Source organism: Schistocerca piceifrons, chromosome 2, assembly GCF_021461385.2.
Source record: "Schistocerca piceifrons isolate TAMUIC-IGC-003096 chromosome 2, iqSchPice1.1, whole genome shotgun sequence".
NCBI classification, from domain to species: Eukaryota; Metazoa; Arthropoda; class Insecta; order Orthoptera; family Acrididae; genus Schistocerca; species Schistocerca piceifrons.
In genome coordinates, this window is record NC_060139.1 from 846,615,059 (window position 1) to 846,634,794 (window position 19,736).

At 46.4% G+C, this 19,736-nt stretch overlaps 1 protein-coding gene across 1 annotated transcript in view; it reads left to right on the top strand.

The window, feature by feature from the left end:
• Nucleotides 1–19,736, top strand: part of LOC124775923 (glutamate receptor ionotropic, kainate glr-3-like) — a 144,783-nt gene that overhangs the window by 87,666 nt on the left and 37,381 nt on the right. Inside the window, exon 6 of the mRNA XM_047250768.1 lies at nt 8,415–8,638. Within this exon, the coding sequence (XP_047106724.1) occupies nt 8,415–8,638 (224 nt within the window). The remainder of the gene's footprint in view (nt 1–8,414; nt 8,639–19,736) is intronic.

The window sequence follows — 19,736 nt, forward strand, 5'->3', positions numbered from 1 at the left end:
CGACTGTCCAGGATATACATACGTCACCAGTCACTCTGCGAGTCACCTCGATCGCATTTATGGTTCCCCTGATCTCACATCATCGCCGATGGACGCAGAAACATGGCCTATCCCGATTATAGTGCGTACATATGCACTGACTCCCTCCGCCATCAAGAGATATGGAGAAGTCGTGCGCGCTGGAAAATGAATGTAGCACACCTTCGGGAGCCAGAATGTCGTAGATTCATAGTAGACACATGGACTGCCTGCGAAGATAGACTGCTGAGATATCACTCCACATTGAAGTAATGCCTCGGATGCGCCAGACTTGCACTACGGCTTGCGATGCTGCAGTATCGTAGGGAAAGGTTCCTCTGGTATCTCCACATGACAAAATATTACTTTACGTTACTCCGAGAAATCATGGCAAGTCCACAATCCCCTGACTGACAGGCAGAGGTTCATTGCATCAAGGCGAAGATCATTTCACATACGCTGTGGCATCTCGAAAGTGTTGTGGTGCGAACACGATGTCAAGATCAGGTTTGCGCTGAACCTCCAGCTGTGCAGCATATTCTTCGCGAACGGCAACAGTGACGGTGAACGCTGATCCACGTTCTTGACATGCCAGATGGTCGCCGTTTGACTATATGGGCAGAAAATTGTGTATGCGTTCATTGACTACTACCGACGGTTTTATCGTGAGGTGGGTTACGATGATACAGCTTTGGCTGAAGTGTCACAGTCAATACTGGGTGCCCTCGATAGCCCTGCAGCAGAATCTCTTACGGCGCTAATTACTCATGCAGACGCCGAGGAAGCCATAGCAAATGGTGCAAGCAACGATTGTCCTGGTTCCGATGGTATCCCCTTGGACTTCTACTGGGCCTTTCTTGATTTTCTGATTATTAGATGGACATAGATGTATCAAGAGCTAATGACACCTACTGCTGTTCCGCTGACTCTCTCCTTTGTTAAAGACGTGATTATCCCAAACACCAAGCCAGCGGGTACAAGAGACTGAGCATTACTGTCTGCTGACCTTGCTCAACAGTGACTTTAAGATCTTCGCAAGGCTTCTGGTGTCACGCCCTAAGAGCACCTTGCCGCAAGTACTTTCTACAGAAAAAGCGCCCATGGAAGGAGCTAGTAATATCCAGAGGGCGCTTAGTGGTTATCAGGGTGTGACTGCGCCTGTAGCAACTTGTCGCCTCCAAGATGCCATATTAGGGTGGACTTTGACCATGCTTTTGACAGGATGGCCATCATTTCCTTGTAGTGGTGGTGACCGTCTTGCCTTTCCCCCTGGCCTTTATCAGTGTCATCCTGTGACTTCTCCATGGTGCACCATCGAAAATTCTGGTTACTGGATGTGTGGTGGGCCTTGAAACACCCTCGTCTTAATTCCTCTATTGGATTTTGTGTAAATTATCGTAGCCACCAAACAGTTAATTATTATGATTATATGACCGTGTGCTTAATGGAAGAAAGGCTATCGGTTTTTCTGCTGGTTTCGGGGGTATTTCAACCGAGTGCGGCTGTTCTGAGATTGAATAGTGGAAATGATAGAAAGTTTGTCTATTATTAAGGACCACAAAGGTTGCGATGTACAAACTGATATATATTTCCTACTAACACACAAATGCTGAGGCAGTTGCTACCTTCGCCTTACACGTCTAATCACAGTTATATCTTTTTATTGGTTGTTGATTTTCAGTACTTCGTCACACGCAATGCTGATGGTTAACATTCACAACAATCCTCACTGCAATCCATGGTTGTTGCTGGCCGACGCGGTTGACGCGAAACACGTAATTCGACACTTGTCACTTTCTGTTTCATATCACTCGCGAATCGGAATTAGTGAGGGTCCACCCCACGACGATCAGAGGGATGTGCTCACTCGTCATACTCCGGTGAATTTTACCGTTTACAACTCACTCGACCACCATTCTTGCCTGTCTCTCCAGCACTGCTGCTAGCTCGACTCTCTTTAGTACTACTCTGCGCACTCGACACTCGTTTCACTGCCTCCTGCAGCGCTTGAGAATCGACTCCTGTCTACTATCGACCTGGGCGTCGGATACTAGCATCTATGTTCGTGGGATCACGGATCCCTTACAGCCCCCTGTCAATTTCAAAATCTGTCAATCAAGGCTGCCCACTCGGAATAATCTTATATTCAGTTGCACTTGAACCACTTACCTGCAGATCTCTGCCAGGGATAACGCTGCTGGGGCACACATTTCATTGCGGGGCATATGCATATGATCTAGTCTTTCTGTTCTGTTCTGTTCCCTTTGAAACCCTACATTTCAGCAGGATAACGCACGACCCCATGTTGCAGGTGCTGTACGGGTCTTTCTCGAAAAAGAAAATTTTCGACTGCTGCCATTGCCAGCACATTTTCCAGTTCTATCACGATGTACAAGTCTGGGGCGATGAACATTGGTAGAGGCCTCTAGGAGGGCAGTACAGCGTTCCTGCAGTTGATGGACGTGATTAAATGACTGGGCATTCTTGTTAACCGTTATGACCGCTACACAGCTGCTATTAATTACAGGCATACTTAACGGATTTGAGGAGGTACCTGTTAAGAGCTTTGGATATGGCCCACCGAGTCATCTTCCTCAACACCCACATGACGTCGACAATATCGCACCTGCCCCACATTCTTCTGACGGTGGCTGTAATGGCTAAACACTACTTCCTGCATTTGGTTATTTCATCAGCACTGAATGTATCCTCAAGATACGGTATGACACTCTCCGCACATGCGACAGTGGCTTGGGGCTTGATAACGTCCATATAAAGGCAGCAGCACTGTATGTAGCAAAATGGTTAAGCTGTATTTGCATTGCTCCAATAATGTCACTAGTCTCCTGGCTAAAGCACCGACCCTGCGTCCTGCTTAATGTCCACTGTCGTTGCACACATCACACCATCTCTTTGATATATCAAAATCTGTTTACTTTAATATAGCTATGTGTGTGTGCTGACTTCCCAGCACCATAGCACCAACAACGGTGACGGAAATACAATGATGAGCCAAAGACGTTAGGACCACTTCAAAACGTGAGGTTGTGTGCTACCGGGTGGCGCTGAAGGCACATGATGCGGGGAGAGAGGTGTGAGTGGAGCATTGCGAATAGGGAATCATTCTAGCGACGATAAGCGAGAAAAATTCGGAAATCCGCTGACTTAAGCGACTTTGACAAAAGCAAGATTGTTGTGGTCCAGTATCTGGGAGCGAGCATCTCGGCAACGACTAAGGTGATGTGTTGCTTGCGTGGTACTGTCGTGGGCATCCATGGAAAGTTTTTGAAGCGTGCCGAAACCACAAGTAGGTGGAAAAGTTCGACGTCCCGACTTCCACACCCCAACACAGAACATACGGATCGTAGGCTTGTCCGCTCTCTAAAGCGGGATAGCGCATAGTGTTGAAATTGGTGCTCTGCAGCAGAGGGCCCCTGCGTGTTCTCACTTTGACCCAACAACGTCGTCAGTTATGAATACAGTGGGCATAGGGTCATCGAGATTGGACCACGGATCAATGGAATGGTGTCGCCATGTCGGGTGAATCACATTTATTGTCAAGCCAGGTCGAAGATCGTATCCAGGTACGCCGTCATCCACGCGAACGGCTGCTGGAAACATGAAACACGCCACAGATGCGAGGCAGTGGCAGCAGTATTATGTTGTGTGGGACATTCAGCTGGGCTTCCGTAGGACCTGTGGTAGTAGAACGAAGGCATCATGACAGCTGTGGTGAACACTTTTAGGGACCGCCTGTAACCCCTTATGCTTGATGTGTTCCTCAACGGCGAACACATCTTCCAGCACTATAATTGTCCGTGATTTTATGCTGCAATGGTTTGAGGAGCATGATAGTGAGCTCACGTTGATGTCTTGGCCACCAAATTCAGCTTTCTGAGTCCTATGAAGCCCAATGGAGACTCTATCGGGGGCCAGGTCCTCGCACACAAACCAACCGCTCGTAAATTGCGGGAAGTGTGTGACCTCTGTGTAGGCATCTGGTGCTACAAACCACTGGAAACCTATTGAGTACTCATCTAATCCACGGCACGCAAAATCACTGTTGAGTTGCTTCTAGAAGTTGACCAACATTCTTTCAAGTAGGCGGTCATAACGTTTTGGCTCATCAGTGTATATCATCCAGTGAGGAACCATACCTGGAATGTAATTGAGAGCCGCTGTCCCAATGCTCGATGGCCCGTGGTTCAAAAATGGCTCTGAGCACTATGGGACTCAACTGCTGAGGTCATTAGTCCCCTAGAACTTAGAACTACTTAAACCTAACTAACCTAAGGACATCACACACATCCATGCCCTAGGCAGGATTCGAACCTGCGACCGTAGCGGTCTTGCGGTTCCAGACTGCAGCGCCTTTAACCGCACGGCCACTTGGGCCGGATGGCCCGTGGTATGGTGCACCTTGCGCTATGGCTATTTTGGTAAGGTGGTGCGTGGCTCCTGGAACCCTGTCTTTAAAGATAGTTTGGACTGCAAAATATCGATATGGTTCGCCCCTGCCTCTGCACGTAGTGTCTCCTGATGGATACGGGCGAACATCGCCAAGTGTGTGGACCCTCAGAAGACGTGCGGTTGCTCTTACAGAGGATCCTCGCCTTTTGTCTTCAAACTGCGCCACGGACGATCGAGCTACAAATACTGCTCTGGCCGGTCGATACGTATTTTCGATCTATGAAGGCCCATGCTCTGACGTGGATCAAAGGGCTACCAATTTACTATCTTTATACAGGGTGGTCCCGAATTCATGGTACAAACTTTAATGGTAGGTACAGGACATTGTAACAAGGATTTATTGTATAGGAATGTATAGTCGCAGGTGACGCGGTGAGGCGTAAACAGGGGAAAGAGAAATGGAGTGATCGGTTGGTGTCACTGCCGGTAGAGGGCAGTAGATGAACATGATGTATCGCAGTAGGGACAAGCGCCATTCACAATTGTGCTGCCGTAGACGATGGGTGACTTTACGTATGCAGAAAAAGCAGACATGCATTACATGTACGGCCGTGCAAATGGTAACGCCAGAGCTGCGTTACGAATGTATCGCGCGGAGTATCCTAATCGACGAATGCCGGATCATAGAATTTTTCAACGGTTACATCGTCAACTTTGTGAAACAGGTACGTTCGACGTCAACAGACATGACGCTGGTCGATTAAGAGCTGTACGCACTCCAAGACTGGAAGAACGCATCTTGAACATAGTGGCTGATAGACCCGAGTCAAGCACAAGAACTGTTGCGCGTGACGTACATGTGAGTCATCAGACTGTACGCAGAGTGTTAAATGAAAATCGCTTACACCCCTTCCATTTTCAAAAAGTACAAGCATTGAATCCGGCAGATTATCCTCTTCGCGTGAACTTCTGCCAGTGGTTGTTGCAGCAATGTGCGTTGCAGCCGGATTTCGTAGGTCATGTGCTATTTACAGATGAAGCGACATTTTCACGCGAGGGTGTCTTTAATGCGCACAATTCCCATGTGTGGGCAACAGATAATCCACATGCAACGCGTCCACATGCGTATCAACAACGTTTCGGTATTAATGTGTGGGCTGGTATTGTGAACGACTTTTTGATTGGGCCATACTTACTACCCACGCGACTCTGTGGCGAAAGCTATCTTATTTTTCTGCAAGAAGTGTTACCAGAACTGCTGCAAGATGTTCCGCTCGCCATTCGTAACCGCATGTGGTTTCAGCACGATGGAGCGCCAGCACACTTCAGCACTGCTGTACGGAATTACCTGAATGCCACGTTTGGTGCTAGATGGATTGGGCGTGATGGACCAGTCCCTTGGCCACCCCGATCTCCTGATTTCTCTTGCCTCGATTACTTTTTATGGGGACATCTTAAGAGTCTTGTTTATGAGACTCCAGTTGACTCAGATGAGGATCTCGTTGCTCGCATATCTGTAGCTGCTGCAGGTGTGCGTGAAATACCAGGCATCTTTGAACGTGTACGCCAATCGCTGCACCGACGCTGTCAAGCATGTATCGCTCATGGTGGACGCAATTTTGAACACTTACTGTAAACATGACACTTGTCAACAACGATTTCAAAAAAACTTTCGTTTTCCTTTCGGCCGTTATTTCCCCTGTTTACGCCTCACCGCGTCACCTGGGACTATACATTCCTATACAATATATCCTTGTTACAATGTCCTGCACCTACCATTAAAGTTTGTACCATGAATTCGGGACCACCCTGTAGAGTGTGTGCTCTACTATTAGGCATTTTTACAGTACTGTCATTGCTCTTTGATGAAACTATCACGTTACAGTCAGCTATCCGCCAATTATTAGAACAGTGTTTTCACGGACCCCCCCCCCACCCTCCCCTCCCTTCCAGTTGGGGCATACTGCTCTTTTTACAGAACCTGACGTGGAACGTAGAATTACGAATATACTCCCTGAGAAGACGCGCCAGTCCGCGAGCCAGTCCTTAGCCATAATCCACTACTAGTTTATTCTTTCCATTTCACTATGTTTCCCGAAAGTGTTTTGCTTTTGCTTGAGGGGCTCTTCCATTTTTTGTACACATCTAAAGCAAATAAACAATTACTTTGTATTAAAATAAAATTAATGTAAGTCATTCAAAAATGGGTGCGCTTGGAGAGCTGTACCAGCGAGCTTCAAGGACTGCAGAACGTTTAGACGTCCTGTGAACAGCAGATTGTCCTTGTTGCTTGGTCGCGTAACTGATACGAAACATCAATGTTGCCTCGCTGGCCGTACAATTTTGACTATAGTGGCACAATTTAAGGGTGTGGTTTCGGTGGCGGCTGTTACATCTGTTCATTATGTTATTGTCTTTTTAGGCTTTTCTAAGACATTTGATGGCGTTAGTCTCGCCTATTGGAGATTGTTGGCATACCGCTCCTGCATGTGTCGTTCTTACAAGAACGCTGCAGCGTCAGTGGTTGTCAATGGATGGCTGACGTTGCCGGTTGTTATCTGTGAGGAAGTGCCTGAGGGCAGTCCACTCTTTACGTCTTGTTTGTCTTTTGAACCGTTGTTGTGGCAAGTATCTGATCGGCTGTCATGTTGCAAAACTCTTCTGGCGGGAACCTCACAGTGAGGGCGTAAACCAACGACGTGGTGGTCTTCCTTCGTCGAAGAGAGGAAGTCTCCTTGTTATAAATAATTAATAAATTCAGCAAATAAGTACAGAGTAATAATTCGTATTTCAGATGCGCGCTTAAATGATGACAAGCGAAAATTCCTCATCCTACTCGGCACTGAGTACGTTGTCCATTCTTGGGCACATTTTGTGAATCGGCATACATCTTTGGGATTTGTCGTTGGTAGTTGCACGCTGAATAACGCGGTTCGGAAATGGAAATATTACTGACATCAAGGGTGCCGTACTGGAATATGAACGACGCTCACTTATCATTTTGCAGAAAAACGAATATTTTGTGTATGTGGTATTATATCGCAGAGATCTCTCCCCTTCCCAAAACGGTAGCAAAAAAGTTGTGTAACTGTCTGACCGATTTATATGGAAAGATCATATCTTTACAAGATTCTGGCGAAGCCGCGCACGTAATGAGGCTTGGCTTTCTCAGAAATCACATGTATTGTACCGGGTGATCGAAAAATCGGTATAAATTTGAAAACTCAACAAACCACGGAATAATGTAGATAGAGAGGTAAAAACTCACACACATGCTTGGAATGACATGAGGCTTTATTAGAACGAAAAAAAAGTATTGCTAGACGCGTGAAAGATCTCTTGCGCGAGTCGTTTGGTGATGATCGTGTGCTCAGCCACCACTTTCGTCGTGCTTTGCCTCCCAGGTCCCCAGACCTCAGTCCGTGCGATTATTGGCTTTGGGGTTACCTGAAGTCGCAATGCTGAAGGACAACAACCGACGCCAATGCCTCACCATATTTCCGGACATGCTTTACAGTGCTGTTCACAACATCATTCCTCGACTACAGCTATTGTTGAGGAATGATGGTGGACATACTGAGCATTTCCTGTAAAGAACATCATCTTTGCTTTGTCTTACATTGTTATGCGAATTATTGCTATTCTGATCAGATGGAGCGCCATCTGTCCGACATTTTTTGACCTTTTGTATTTTTTTTTTTTTGTTCTAATAAAACCTCATGTCATTCCAAGCATGCGTGTCAATATGTACCTCTCTATCTACATTATTCCGTGATTTATTCAGTTTTCAAATTTATACTGACTTTTTGATCACCCGGTAGGTCTGAAGTATGATACTGATTGTTACCCGGGCCCAGTATGGGGGCGGAGGCTGCAGATCTGACTACTACGCTGGCTGCGCTGGAACTTGCGTTGTTCCAAAACTGACATTTTCTACGAAGAAGCGTTTACGAAGTTCCGTTGAAAGTGGGTATGTCTAACTGCAGGGAGCATCTGTATATCCGAGAGCCGGAGAAGGAGCAGTTCGAGTGGGATGGTTTCCGGCGCCCCTTCGATGGCCGCCTCTGCATCTGCACCTTTACCCTTATGCTGGTCGTCTGGGCCGTCCTCAGGGTGCACCGAAGATATACGGAAACTGGCAGAAACCCTCTGGACGGGGGACGAGTCTACAGCGACTTCCTGCACGTCATCGGAATATTCTGCATGCAAGGTACGCCACTGTTCCTCGTTTACCTTAGCGACAGTCTAAAGTATCACAAAACCGTCCTGCAGACATGTCAGAGGTTCTAATAAACTCTTCTGTCTGATGTAAGGTTACAATTCGCACGGTTTTGTGTGATCGTGTACCAGAGACCAGGACGATTGTGGAGAAGAAAAAAAACATTCGGCTGTATACTGAGTAGGCCACTGATCTCGACACTATACTTGTAACCCGACTGTAGTTCAAATGGTTCAAATGGCTCTGAACACTATGAGACTTAACATCTGAGGTCATCATAACTTAGAACCACTTAAACCTAACTAACCTAAGGACGTCACACACATCCATGCCGAGGAAGGATTCGAACCTGCGACCGTAGCGGTCTCGCGGTTCCGGACTGAAGCCGCTAGAACCGCTCGGCCACAACAGCAGGCCCGACTGTAGTACACTCCTGGAAATTGAAATAAGAACACCGTGAATTCATTGTCCCAGGAAGGGGAAACTTTATTGACACATTCCTGGGGTCAGATACATCACATGATCACACTGACAGAACCACAGGCACATAGACACAGGCAACAGAGCATGCACAGTGTCGGCACTAGTACAGTGTACATCCACCTTTCGCAGCAATGCAGGCTGCTATTCTCCCATGGAGACGATCGTAGAGATGCTGGATGTAGTCCTGTGGAACGGCTTGCCATGCCATTTCCACCTGGCGCCTCAGTTGGACCAGCGTTCGTGCTGGACGTGCAGACCGCGTGAGACGACGCTTCATCCAGTCCCAAACATGCTCAATGGGGGACAGATCCGGAGATCTTGCTGGCCAGGGTAGTTGACTTACACCTTCTAGAGCACGTTGGGTGGCACGGGATACATGCGGACGTGCATTGTCCTGTTGGAACAGCAAGTTACCTTGCCGGTCTAGGAATGGTAGAACGATGGGTTCGATGACGGTTTGGATGTACCGTGCACTAATCAGTGTCCCCTCGACGATCACCAGTGGTGTACGGCCAGTGTAAGAGATCGCTCCCCACACCATGATGCCGGGTGTTGGCCCTGTGTGCCTCGGTCGTATGCAGTCCTGATTGTGGCGCTCACCTGCACGGCGCCAAACACGCATACGACCATCATTGGCACCAAGGCAGAAGCGACTCTCATCGCTGAAGACGACACGTCTCCATTCGTTCCTCCATTCACGCCTGTCGCGACACCACTGGAGGCAGGCTGCACGATGTTGGGGCGTGAGCGGAAGACGGCCTAACGGTGTGCGGGACCGTAGCCCAGCTTCATGGAGACGGTTGCGAATGGTCCTCGCCGATACCCCAGGAGCAACAGTGTCCCTAATTTGCTGGGAAGTGGCGGTGCGGTCCCCTACGGCACTGCGTAGGATCCTACGGTCTTGACGTGCATCCGTGCGTCGCTGCGGTCCGGTCCCAGGTCGACGGGCACGTGCACCTTCCGCCGACCACTGGCGACAACATCGATGTACTGTGGAGACCTCACGTCCCACGTGTTGAGCAATTCGGCGGTACGTCCACCCGGCCTCCCGCATGCCCACTATACGCCCTCGCTCAAAGTCCGTCAACTGCACATACGGTTCACGTCCACGCTGTCGCGGCATGCTACCAGTGTTAAAGACTGCGATGGCGCTCCGTATGCCACGACAAACTGGCTGACACTGACGGCGGCGGTGCACAAATGCTGCGCAGCTAGCGCCATTCGACGGCCAACACCGCGGTTTCTGGTGTGTCCGCTGTGCCGTGCGTGTGATCATTGCTTGTACAGCCCTCTCGCAGTGTCCGGAGCAAGTATGGTGGGTCTGACACACCGGTGTCAATGTGTTCTTTTTTCCATTTCCAGGAGTGTATTAGCTGTGTACGCAAAGGCACTAATTTCAGGCTGGTACATCAAACGCCCTTTGAATACTGGATTTGGCCAGATAGGATCCAGTAAACGTTAACAAAAACTGGGCGGTTGTTGCGCTCATTATTGTCAATGTGAGATTTTAACATACAGATTTTTCCAGCACAAATTCTCACGCTGCAGTGGAGAGTGTGCTGGTTGATGCTTCCTGACACACTAAAACTGTGACCCGGACCGTGATTCGAACCTGGAACTATTGCCTTTTGTGGACAAGTGATTACCGACTGAGCTGTATAAGTACGACACAGGTCCCTCTTCACATCTTTACCTCCGCCAGAACTGCTTAGCGTTCCAAAGGATTGGAAAAGGGCACAGGTCATCCCCGTTTTCAAGAAGCGACGTCGAACAGATGTGCAGAACTATAGACCTATATCTCTAACGTCGATCAGATGTAGAATTTTGGAACACGTATTATGTTCGAGTATAATTACTTTTCTGGAGACTAGAAATGTACTCTGAAAACGGTCGTGTGACACCCAGCTCGCGCTGTTCGTCCACGAGTCTCAGAGGGGCATAGACACGGGTTCACAGGTAGATGCCGTGTTTCTTGACTTCCGCAAGGCGTTCGATACAGTTCCCCACAGTCGTTTAATGAACAAAGTAAGAGCATAACGTGTATCCACAGGACATGTGGCCTGTAATTGAAGAAGTGTCATGATGATCTCTCCATTGGCAAAAGATTCCGGAATAGTCCCCCATTCGGATCTCCGGGAGGGGACTGCCAAGGGCGAGGTCACCATCAGAAAAAGATTGAATAATCAACGAAAGGATAACGTTCTACGAGTCGGGGTATGGAATGTCAGAAGCTTGAACGTGGTAGGGAAACTAGAAAATCTGAAAAAGGAAATGCAAAGGCTCAATTTAGATATAGTAGGGGTCAGTGAAGTGAAGTGGAAGGAAGACAAGGATTTCTGGCCAGATGAGTATCGGGTAATATCAACAGCAGCAGGAAATGGTATAACAGGTGTAGGATTCGTTATGAATAGGAAGGTAGAGCAGAGGGTGTGTTACTGTGAACAGTTCAGTGACCGGGTTGTTCTAAACAGAATTGACAGCAGACCAACACCGACAACGATAGTTCAGGTATACATGCCGACGTCGCAAGCTGAAGATGAACAGATAGAGAAAGTGTATGAGGATATTGAAAGGGTAATGCAGTATGTAAAGGGGGACAAAAATCTAATAGTCATGGACGACTGGAATGCAGTTGTACGGGAAGGAGTAGAAGAAAAGGTTACAGGAGACAAGGAATGAAAGAGGAGAAAGACTAACTGAGTTCTGTAACAAGTTTCAGCTAGTAATAGCGAATACCCTGTTCAAGAATCACAAGAGGAGGAGGTATATTTGGAAAAGTATACGGGAAGATTTCAATTAGATTACATCATGGTCAGACAGAGATTCCGAAATCAGATACTGGACTGTAAGGCGTACCCAGGAGCACATATAGATTCGGATCACAATATAGTAGTGATGAAGAGTAGGCTGAAGTTCAAGACATTAGTCAGGAAGAATCAATACGCAAAGAAGTGGGATACGGAAGTACTAAGGAATGACGAGATACGTTTGAAGTTCTCTAACGCTATAGATACAGCAATAAGGAATAGCGCAGTAGGCAGTACAGTTGAAGAGGAATGGACGTCTCTAAAAAGGGCCATCACAGAAGTTGGGAAGGAAAACATAGGTACAAAGAAGGTAGCTGCGAAGAAGCCATGGGTAACAGAAGAAATGCTTCAGTTGATTGATGAAAGGAGGAAGCACAAACATATTCCGGGAAAATCAGGAATACAGGAATACAAGTCGCTGAGGAATGAAATAAATAGGAAGTGCAGGGAAGCTAAGACGAAATGGCTGCAGGAAAAACGTGAAGACATCGAAAAAGATATGATTGTCGGAAGGACAGACTCAGCATACAGGAAAATCAAAACAACCTTTGGTGACATTAAAAGCAACGGTGGGAACATTAAGAGTGCAACGGGAATTCCACTGTTAAATGCAGAGGAGAGAGCAGATAGGTGGAAAGAATACATTGAAAGCCTCTATGAGGGTGAAGATTTGTCTGATGTGATAGAAGAAGAAACAGGAGTCGATTTAGAAGAGATAGGGGATCCAGTATTAGAATCGGAATTTAAAAGAGCTTTGGAGGACTTACGGTCAAATAAGGCAGAAGGGATAGATAACATTCCATCAGAATTTCTAAAATCATTGGGGGAAGTGACAACAAAACGACTATTCACGTTGGTGTGTAGAATATATGAGTCTGGCGACATACCATCTGACTTTCGGAAAAGCATCATCCACACAATTCCGAAGACGGCAAGAGCTGACAAGTGCGAGAATTATCGCACAATCAGCTTAACAGCTCATGCATCGAAGCTGCTTACAAGAATAATATACAGAAGAATGAAAAATAAAATTGAGAATGCGCTAGGTGACGATCAGTTTGGCTTTAGGAAAAGTAAAGGGACGAGAGAGACAATTCTGACGTTACGGTTAATAATGGAAGCAAAGCTGAAGAAAAATCAAAACACTTTCATAGGATTTGTCGACCTGGAAAAAGCGTTCAACATTATAAAATGGTGCAAGCTGTTCGAGATTCTGAAAAAAGTAGGGGTAAGCTATAGGGAGAGACGGGTCATATACAATATGTACAACAACCAAGAGGGAATGATAAGAGTGGACGATCAAGAACGAAGTGCTCGTATTAAGATGGGTGTAAGACAAGGCTGTAGCATTTCGCCCCTACTCTTCAATCTGTACATCGAGGAATCAATGATGGAAATAAAAGAAAGGTTCAGGAGTGGAATTAAAATACAAGGTGAAAGGATATCAATGATACGATTCGCTGATGACATTGCTATCCTGAGTGAAAGTGAAGAAGAATTAAATGATCTGCTGAACGGAATGAACAGTCTAATGAGTACACAGTATGGTTTGAGAGTAAACCGGAGAAAGATGAAGGTAATGAGAAGTAGTAGAAATGAGAACAGCGAGAAACTTAACATCAGGATTGATGGTCACGAAGTCAATGAAGTTAAGGAATTCTGCTACCTAGGCAGTAAAATAACCAATGACGGACGGAGCAAGGAGGACACCAAAAGCAGACTCGCTATGGCAAAAAAGGCATTTCTGGCCAAGAGAAGTCTACTAATATCAAATACCGGCCTTAATTTGAGGAAGAAATTTCTGAGGATGTACGTCTGGAGTACAGCATTGTATGGTAGTGAAACATGGGCTGTGGGAAAACCGGAACAGAAGAGAATCGAAGCATTTGGGATGTGGTGCTATAGACGAATGTTGAAAATTAGGTGGACTGATAAGGTAAGGAATGCAGAGGTTCTACACAGAATCGGAGAGGAAAGGAATACTTGGAAAACACTGACAAGGAGAAGGGACAGGATGGTAGGACATCTGCTAACACATGAGGGAATGACCTCCATGGTACTAGAGGGAGCTGTAGAGGGCAAAAACTGTAGAGGAAGACAGAGATTGGAATACGTCAAGCAATTAATTGAGGACGTAGGTTGCAAGTGCTACTCTGAGATGAAGAGGTTAGCACAGGAAAGGAATTCGTGGCGGGCCGCATCAAACCAGTCAGTAGACTGATGACAAAAAAAAAAAAAAAAAAAAAAGAGAGAGCATATGGACTATCAGACCAATTGTGTGATTGGATTGAAGAGTTCCAGGATAACAGAACGCAGCATGTCATTCTCAATGGAGAGAAGTCTTCCGAAGTAAGATTGATTTCAGGTGTGCTGCAGGGGAGTGTCATAGGACCATTGCTATTCACAATATACATAAATGACCTTGTGGGTAGCATCGGAAGTTCACTGAGGCTTTTTGCAGATGATGCTGTGGTGTATCGAGAGGTTGTACCAGTGGAAAATTGTACTGAAATGCAGGAGGGTCTACAGCGAATTGACGCATGGTGCAGGGAATGGGAATTGAATCTCAATGTAGACAAGTGTAATGTGCTGCGAATACATAGGAAGATGGATCCCTTATCATTTAGCAACAAAATAGCAGGTCAACAACTGGAAGCAGTTAATTCCATAAATTATCTGGGAGTACGCATTAGGAGTGATTTAAAATGGAATGATCATATAAAGTTGATCGTCGGTAAAGCAGATGCCAGACTGAGATTCATTGGAAGAATCCTAAGGAAATGCAATCCGAAAACAAAGGAAGTAGGTTACAGTACGCTTGTTCGCCCACTGCTTGAATACTGCTCAGCAGTGTGGGATCCGTACCAGATAGGGTTGCTAGAAGAGATAGAGAAGATCCAGCAGAGAGCAGCGCGCTTCGTTACAGGATCATTTAGTAATCGCAAAAGCGTTACGGAGATGATAGATAAACTCCAGTGGAAGACTTTACAAGAGAGATGCTCAGTAGCTCGGCACGGGCTTACGTTGAAGTTTCGAGAACATACCTTCACCGAGGAGTCAAGCAGTATATTTCTCCCTCCTACGTATATCTCGCGAAGAGACCATGAGGATAAAATCAGAGAGATTAGAGCCCACGCAGAAGTATACCGACAATCCTTCTTTCCACGAACAATACGAGACTGGAATAGAAGGCAGAACCGATAGAGGTACTCAGGGTACCCTCCGTCACACACCGTCAGGTGGCTTGCGGAGTATGGATGTAGATGTAGATGTACCTACTCCTTCTCATTCGAACTTGCGAAAGGCAGTGTTCTGGGTTAGAGTTCCGTTCCGAAACACAATTTTGAGCCGCCAGGAAGCTTCAAAACGGCTCAGTTCTCCGCTGCAGAGTGAGAGCCCCCCGGAAAGGACTTTTACATTAGTTTTGATATTTTTCTAGGCACTAAACTCTACGGGACCTAACGACATGGCACAGACAATCGATTCAGTCCAATGAAATTAATACCAATGCCTGAACTCGGATGTTGCGTAAAAAATTAGAAGGATTTTATAAATGAGTGCTTCAGTAAAACGAATTGTTGTGAAATACTTAATGCATACTCAAGAACTTACTTGCTTTGGAAGAAAGGTCTGGGCCATAAGATCGAACATCATTGGTAACGTTCATACATGTCAACATAATTTATTGAACTCACAATTATTACAATTAAAACAGATTACGTTAATTAAGAAAAGAAGACGCAAATATTGAATTTTGAGACTTTGGAAATATTTGAAAACCAAGTCAAATTAATAAAATTCAACAATTAAGTACAGTGTGTTAATTGAGAGAAAACTTTCATCATTTAAATACACTCCTGGAAATTGAAATAAGAACACCGTGAATTCATTGTCCCAGGAAGGGGAAACTTTATTGACACATTCCTGGGGTCAGATACATCACATGATCACACTGACAGAACCACAGGCACATAGACACAGGCAACAGAGCATGCACAGTGTCGGCACTAGTACAGTGTACATCCACCTTTCGCAGCAATGCAGGCTGCTATTCTCCCATGGAGACGATCGTAGAGATGCTGGATGTAGTCCTGTGGAACGGCTTGCCATGCCATTTCCACCTGGCGCCTCAGTTGGACCAGCGTTCGTGCTGGACGTGCAGACCGCGTGAGACGACGCTTCATCCAGTCCCAAACATGCTCAATGGGGGACAGATCCGGAGATCTTGCTGGCCAGGGTAGTTGACTTACACCTTCTAGAGCACGTTGGGTGGCACGGGATACATGCGGACGTGCATTGTCCTGTTGGAACAGCAAGTTCCCTTGCCGGTCTAGGAATGGTAGAACGATGGGTTCGATGACGGTTTGGATGTACCGTGCACTAATCAGTGTCCCCTCGACGATCACCAGTGGTGTACGGCCAGTGTAAGAGATCGCTCCCCACACCATGATGCCGGGTGTTGGCTCTGTGTGCCTCGGTCGTATGCAGTCCTGATTGTGGCGCTCACCTGCACGGCGCCAAACACGCATACGACCATCATTGGCACCAAGGCAGAAGCGACTCTCATCGCTGAAGACGACACGTCTCCATTCGTCCCTCCATTCACGCCTGTCGCGACACCACGGGAGGCGGGCTGCACGATGTTGGGGCGTGAGCGGAAGACGGCCTAACGGTGTGCGGGACCGTAGCCCAGCTTCATGGAGACGGTTGCGAATGGTCCTCGCCGATACCCCAGGAGCAACAGTGTCCCTAATTTGCTGGGAAGTGGCGGTGCGGTCCCCTACGGCACTGCGTAGGATCCTACGGTCTTGGCGTGCATCTGTGCGTCGCTGCGGTCCGGTCCCAGGTCGACGGGCACGTGCACCTTCCGCCGACCACTGGCGACAACATCGATGTACTGTGGAGACTTCACGCCCCACGTGTTGAGCAATTCGGCGGTACGTCCACCCGGCCTCCCGCATGCCCACTATACGCCCTCGCTCAAAGTCCGTCAACTGCACATTCGGTTCACGTCCACGCTGTCGCGGCATGCTACCAGTGTTAAAGACTGCGATGGAGCTCCGTATGCCACGGCAAACTGGCTGACACTGACGGCGGCGGTGCACAAATGCTGCGCAGCTAGCGCCATTCGACGGCCAACACCGCGGTTCCTGGTGTGTCCGCTGTGCCGTGCGTGTGATCATTGCTTGTACAGGCCTCTCGCAGTGTCCGGAGCAAGTATGGTGGGTCTGACACACCGGTGTCAATGTGTTCTTTTTTCCATTTCCAGGAGTGTATTTAACCAAGCCTAAAATCCTGATAAAATTAATCAATAGGAAAGGGGCTTTAATAATTTCAGGGGGAAGCTTTCTCTGCCGCACAATTGTGATGTGTGGCTTCAGTTTCACAAGCGTGTGAGAATCAAGAGGAGCAATGTCACCCCGACGTCACAGATTTCCATCCCCTCCCCCTCCCTCCCCTCGACGGCAACCCAAAAAAAGGCTTTGGGACGGCTTACATTTAAGTAAGAATTCTGCTGCAAAGGGAGGGGACAATGCAGACGCTAAGAAACCCAACTTAGCAAACACTGACCAAGCGGAACACAGTAAAGAATACACCCAAAACAGCAGCTTAAGCTCCCCGTCTGAACAGAAAAGGAATAAGGTGCTGCCTCACGATACCGAAGATAAATTACATGACAATATGCTTTCATCGTGTAACAGAGGCGAATTTACAGAGCCACTATGAAACCCATATTTGCAGAATACCTCTTCACGTAAAAAATGCCGCTTGGGACGAAACACACTTCAGTAAAAATTATAACCCATCACACATTTTGATTTTTAAAATAGTCTTAAAAAGCCAAGACACATTGTAATTAGACTAAATAGTGCAGACACTTAAGTGAGAGCCTGAGCGGAGCACCTGGTTAACAGTCAGTGTCTTAAGGAAAAAAATTCAAATAGATAAAGATACGGCCAGTGAGAGGGATTAACTGCCACCGATTCCACTCCAAAAGGTAACGAACTTGCCGGCACTCCAACATCAGAGGTTCTCCAAACAATTTTGCATTATTAAGCGGCCTAAAAATCACCAAGTACTTAAAAACCTGATGACCATTTAATAAGTCCTGTGGCGATGGTCGGACACACAGATGTCAGCATAGACACGAGCGGTTGCCGTGGAGGTCACCGATCAAGAAAAGAGGCACAGTTGACAGCAAGAGGACCGCGGAATAAAACGACTGAAAATACGCTGGCCAGTAATCCGAGCCCCGATGAGGAACTTCTCCTCGCATGCACTACACGCCACTATCGGCGCCTCATAAGTCGACCCAGCAGCTCCGGCCCGTGTGCCTCGAAGCCCTGCTAACCACACATTGAACGTCACTACTCGACCTGGCAGCCCGACCACACCCCCGCCTTCCTAGGCAAAGATGGAATTTAAAAACATGGGGCGACTATCTCTCGTGAGCAGACTGATCACTTTTCCCCCCACTATTTGTACGCTCCTAGTCAGTTAGTTACGTATTTCATACATCATTTGAACGATTCTTTTATTGAAATGGTGTAGGACGAGTCAGTTTACGGGTTATGTATACCTGTTTAGTGTTAATATTAATGACCACATTATTTGTAGTACTGTTCATGCAACGACACTTAAAACTAGGTTTTTGTTTTCAGAAATTCTTGTATTCTGTATAGGGAGTTGTCCAGGAGATTAATTTCAGCAGTGAATATATGTAATGCAATGGTGCAGTTGAGATGCATAACTCATCGAAGAGATACCTACATGACGCCTGATTATGAACACAACAAGTTCTTAATCCTCCCTTTTGCACAATTGACACTATCTTTCTAAGAGATGACTTACCTCAGAAAATTATTGCTCAGTGGAAAATGCTAAATATATGATGAGGTTGATCCGCTTGTTACCAAGACCAGCAATTAAACGAAAAGCAAAAGTAGCTGACATTAATTACTGCAGATGCTCAATAATATGTTTCTTTCAATTCAATTATTCAACAATATGTACACCCAAAAATTTGGAGCAAGCTACCCTATTTACTGACTCTTTCTCATTTCCTACATCGTTGACATGACTGTATTTCTTGCACAGAATTGAGGATAGCGTATTGTTTCAAAATTGAGGAAAGGTCCACTTTCTGAGAAACAACAGTTCTTTGAAAAACATGGTTAGGGATCTGGCCTGTCGCTTTCTCTGTAATGGGATTATTTATAACACTAGTATTGTGTTGCAAAAAGTGCCAATGCTGCTTGTTGAATGTTACGTGGAAGGTTATTCACATATATAAGGAATAGTAGGGAACCAAAAACCGAGACATATGAGGATCCCTTTGTGATTTCTCCCCAGTTACTACAATTTTCTACCTTTCCAACATTGTTCAAATTATTCAGCACAACGTTTAGCGGTCTGTTTTTTAACTATGATTCAGACTATTTGTGTGTAAAGCCATCAGTCCGTAAAGCTTAAATTTTTCTAAGAGTGTGAGATGATCTACACAGTCAAACGCCTTGGAAAGCACACAACTAATACCAACTGGCGAAACCTTATTATTTAAAGCTTGTAGTATTTGGTCTATAATTGGTATTCCCAGTCAAGCAAACCTCCGGGAATGCAAATTGTGATACGCTATGCAAATTGTTTCTCCTTAAATGGGAAACTATCTAGAGTACAACACTTCTTCGAATATTTTGGAGAAATAAGACTGTAACGAAACTGGACGATAATTATTTAAGTCTTTCTGATCACCTTTCTGACTAAACGGTTTAAGAACTGCATATTCTAATCTGTCTGGA